Here is a 2,691-nt window from a genome sequence, read left to right as displayed (position 1 = left end):
GATCTTTGTTATATTATTCTACCACTCCCCGTCATGGTGATCAGATCGTCAGAGTCAAACTCGTATCTTCTTTCTTTTGAGAAACAAACAATGGCGGCCGGCGATATTTGTGCATGTGGCTGCGCTACGTGACAAGTAACCATAAATTATCTCCTTGCCGTCAACAATGGCGGGTCACGCGAAAGGGACCTTGCCCGAATGGTCCAAGCCGTGGAAAGTTTCCACTTGTCACTCGCTCACTCTCTTGTTGACTCCCTGCTCACCGGAGACTCAGGAGCTCACTCGCTGGCAAACGAAGACAAGACGGCAACCAACCTGCAGCCAAGGCAGGGGCGGCGGGCCGGCGGCTACGGAGGGGAGCTAGAGCTAGAGACGGTCGATGGCCGTGTCACGCTCCGGCACGGCGGGCGTGGCCGCCGCCGGCGACGCGACCGAGGACGCCGACCGAGCGCGGCTGCACCAGCTCGGCTACAAGCAGGAGCTCAAGCGCGGCCTCTCGTACGTTGCTCGCCGGCTCTGCTCTGCTTCACCATCGTATCATCGGCGTTTGCGCGCAGCTCTATCGTTGGATTGATTGATTCTGGTGCTTTTCTTGGGCTCTGCGCAGCCTCATGTCCAACTTCGCCTTCTCTTTCTCCATCATCTCCGTCATGGCCGGCGTCACTACGACCTACAACGGCGGGCTGCGCTACGGCGGGCCGGCGTCCATGACCCTCGGGTGGCTGGTGGTGGCGTTCTTCAACGGCTGCGTCGCGCTGTCCATGGCGGAGATCTGCTCCGCCTACCCGACCTCCGGCGGGCTCTACTACTGGAGCGCCAAGCTCGCCGGCGAGGAGTGGGCGCCCCTTGCCTCCTGGGTCACCGGCTGGTTCAACATCGTCGGACAGGTACGCCGCTGGCATTTGTACATCGTGATCACCACCTGTTTTGACACGTTGCTGACGGTGTTATAACTGTCCCAGTGGGCTGCTACCACGAGCACGGACTTCTCCCTGGCGCAGCTAGTCCAGGTGATCGTCCTGCTCGGCACCGGCGGGGCCAACGGCGGCGGGTACACGGCCTCCAAGTACGTCGTGCTGGCCATGCACGGCTTCTTCCTCGTCCTGCACGGCCTCATCAACAGCCTCCCCATCCGCTGGCTGTCCTGGTTCGGCAAGCTCGGCGCGTTCTGGAACACGGCGGGCGCGTTCACGCTGGTGATCCTCATCCCGGCGGTGGCCAAGGAGCGGGCGAGCACCAAGTTCATCTTCACGCACTTCAACGACGACAACGGCATGGGGATCCACGGCAAGGCCTACATTCTCGCCCTCGGCCTCCTCACCAGCCAGTACTCTCTGCTCGGCTACGACGCGTCCGCTCACATGGTACGCACCTAGCTGCTCATTCAAGCTAGATTTCCATGGAGTTTTGTGAAGATCTAATGATCGACAATGGCAGATTGAAGAGACGAAGAACGCGGACTGGAGCGGGCCGATGGGGATCATCAGCTCGGTGGCCCTGTCGACCACGTTCGGGTGGATCTTCCTGGTGGCGCTGACATCGATCGTGACGGACATCCCGTACCTGCTCAGCCCGGACAACGACGCCGGCGGCTACGCCGTCGCTCAGGCCCTGTACGCCGCGTTCGACAGGCGGTACGGCAGCGGCGTCGGCGGGCTGGTCTGCGTCGGGGTCGTCGCCGTCGGCATCTTCTTCGCCGGCGCCATGTGCATCGCCAGCAACTCGAGGATGGGGTACGCCTTCTCCAGGGACAGGGCGATGCCGTTGTCGCGCGTGTGGCTCCGTGTGAGCAAGAACGAGGTGCCCCTCAACGTCGTCTGGCTCTCCGTCGTCGTCGCCTTCGTCATGGCCCTCACGGTGCATGCTCAACGCTCTCTCCGCCATGAATCTCGAGACACCCGGCCATGATTTTCACAGCTGATTTTCGTGTGTGCACCGTGCAGTCGCTGGGGAGTGCGGTGGCGTTCCAGGCGATGGTGTCGATCGCGACGCTGGGGCAGTACATCGCCTACGCGCTGCCCATCTTCTTCCGGGTGACGACGGCGAGGAGGTCGTTCGTCCCGGGGCCGTTCCACCTCGGGAGATACGGGGTCGTCGTCGGCTGGGCCGCCGTCCTCTGGGTGGCCTTCCTCACCGTGCTCTTCTCGCTGCCGGTGGCGTACCCGGTGGCCAAGGACAACTTCAACTACACGCCGGTGGCCGTCGGCGGCGTGCTGCTGCTCAGCGTCGGCGCATGGGTGGTCAACGCGAGGTTCTGGTTCCAGGGGCCCATCACCAATGTCGACTTGTAGCTAGGGACCAAACAACTCACGTGTCGCTTAGCTTCTCGTTTGGAACTTTGCATTGTACAGTATATATGTGGGTGTCGCTTCTCGTTTGCAACTTTGTTTCTTGTTTGATACTCGACGCACTCCCAAATCCACAAACGTAACCAAGAGGTCATGGGAAAAATCTAAAAAAAATAATGATGATAGGGGTACAACATGTGTAAATTATATAACCAAATATGAAAGGTACCTATGGATGAAAGTAGAAAACAGCTATGAATGGTAATTAATTCAAATTGGGCCGCAAAAAAGTAGTTAGTTCAAATTCGGCAAAACATTCAGCCTATGACCACAGTCGATGCTTAACTAGTGTTTTTTTTGTAAGTTTTTTCATCATGACACATTTTGATTTTGGATCTGAAAT

At 58.6% G+C, this 2,691-nt stretch overlaps 1 protein-coding gene across 1 annotated transcript; it reads left to right on the top strand.

Moving 5' to 3' along the window:
• Positions 1-299: 299 nt before the first annotated feature.
• Positions 300-2,399, top strand: LOC119278581 (amino-acid permease BAT1 homolog). Its single transcript, XM_037559910.1, has 5 exons — positions 300-498; positions 608-887; positions 963-1,364; positions 1,438-1,857; positions 1,944-2,399. The coding sequence occupies exons 1-5, from the start codon at positions 380-382 to the stop codon at positions 2,289-2,291; spliced, it is 1,569 nt and encodes a 522-aa protein (XP_037415807.1). The 5' UTR covers positions 300-379; the 3' UTR covers positions 2,292-2,399.
• Positions 2,400-2,691: the final 292 nt, after the last annotated feature.

This window comes from Triticum dicoccoides, chromosome 3B (assembly GCF_002162155.2).
Source record: "Triticum dicoccoides isolate Atlit2015 ecotype Zavitan chromosome 3B, WEW_v2.0, whole genome shotgun sequence".
NCBI classification, from domain to species: domain Eukaryota; kingdom Viridiplantae; phylum Streptophyta; class Magnoliopsida; order Poales; family Poaceae; genus Triticum; species Triticum dicoccoides.
The sequence above is the reverse complement of the archived record's forward strand: the minus strand, read 5'-3'. Positions and strand labels throughout refer to the sequence as shown.

Excerpts from the sequence above, each read along its gene's own strand:
- LOC119278581 (XM_037559910.1), top strand. The coding sequence starts at position 380 with ATGGCCGTGTCACGCTCCGGCACGGCGGGCGTGGCCGCCGCCGGCGAC. Across the intron at positions 888-962 it reads GGTTCAACATCGTCGGACAG|TGGGCTGCTACCACGAGCAC; the intron begins GTACGCCGCTGG and ends TAACTGTCCCAG. Across the intron at positions 1,365-1,437 it reads ACGACGCGTCCGCTCACATG|ATTGAAGAGACGAAGAACGC; the intron begins GTACGCACCTAG and ends CGACAATGGCAG.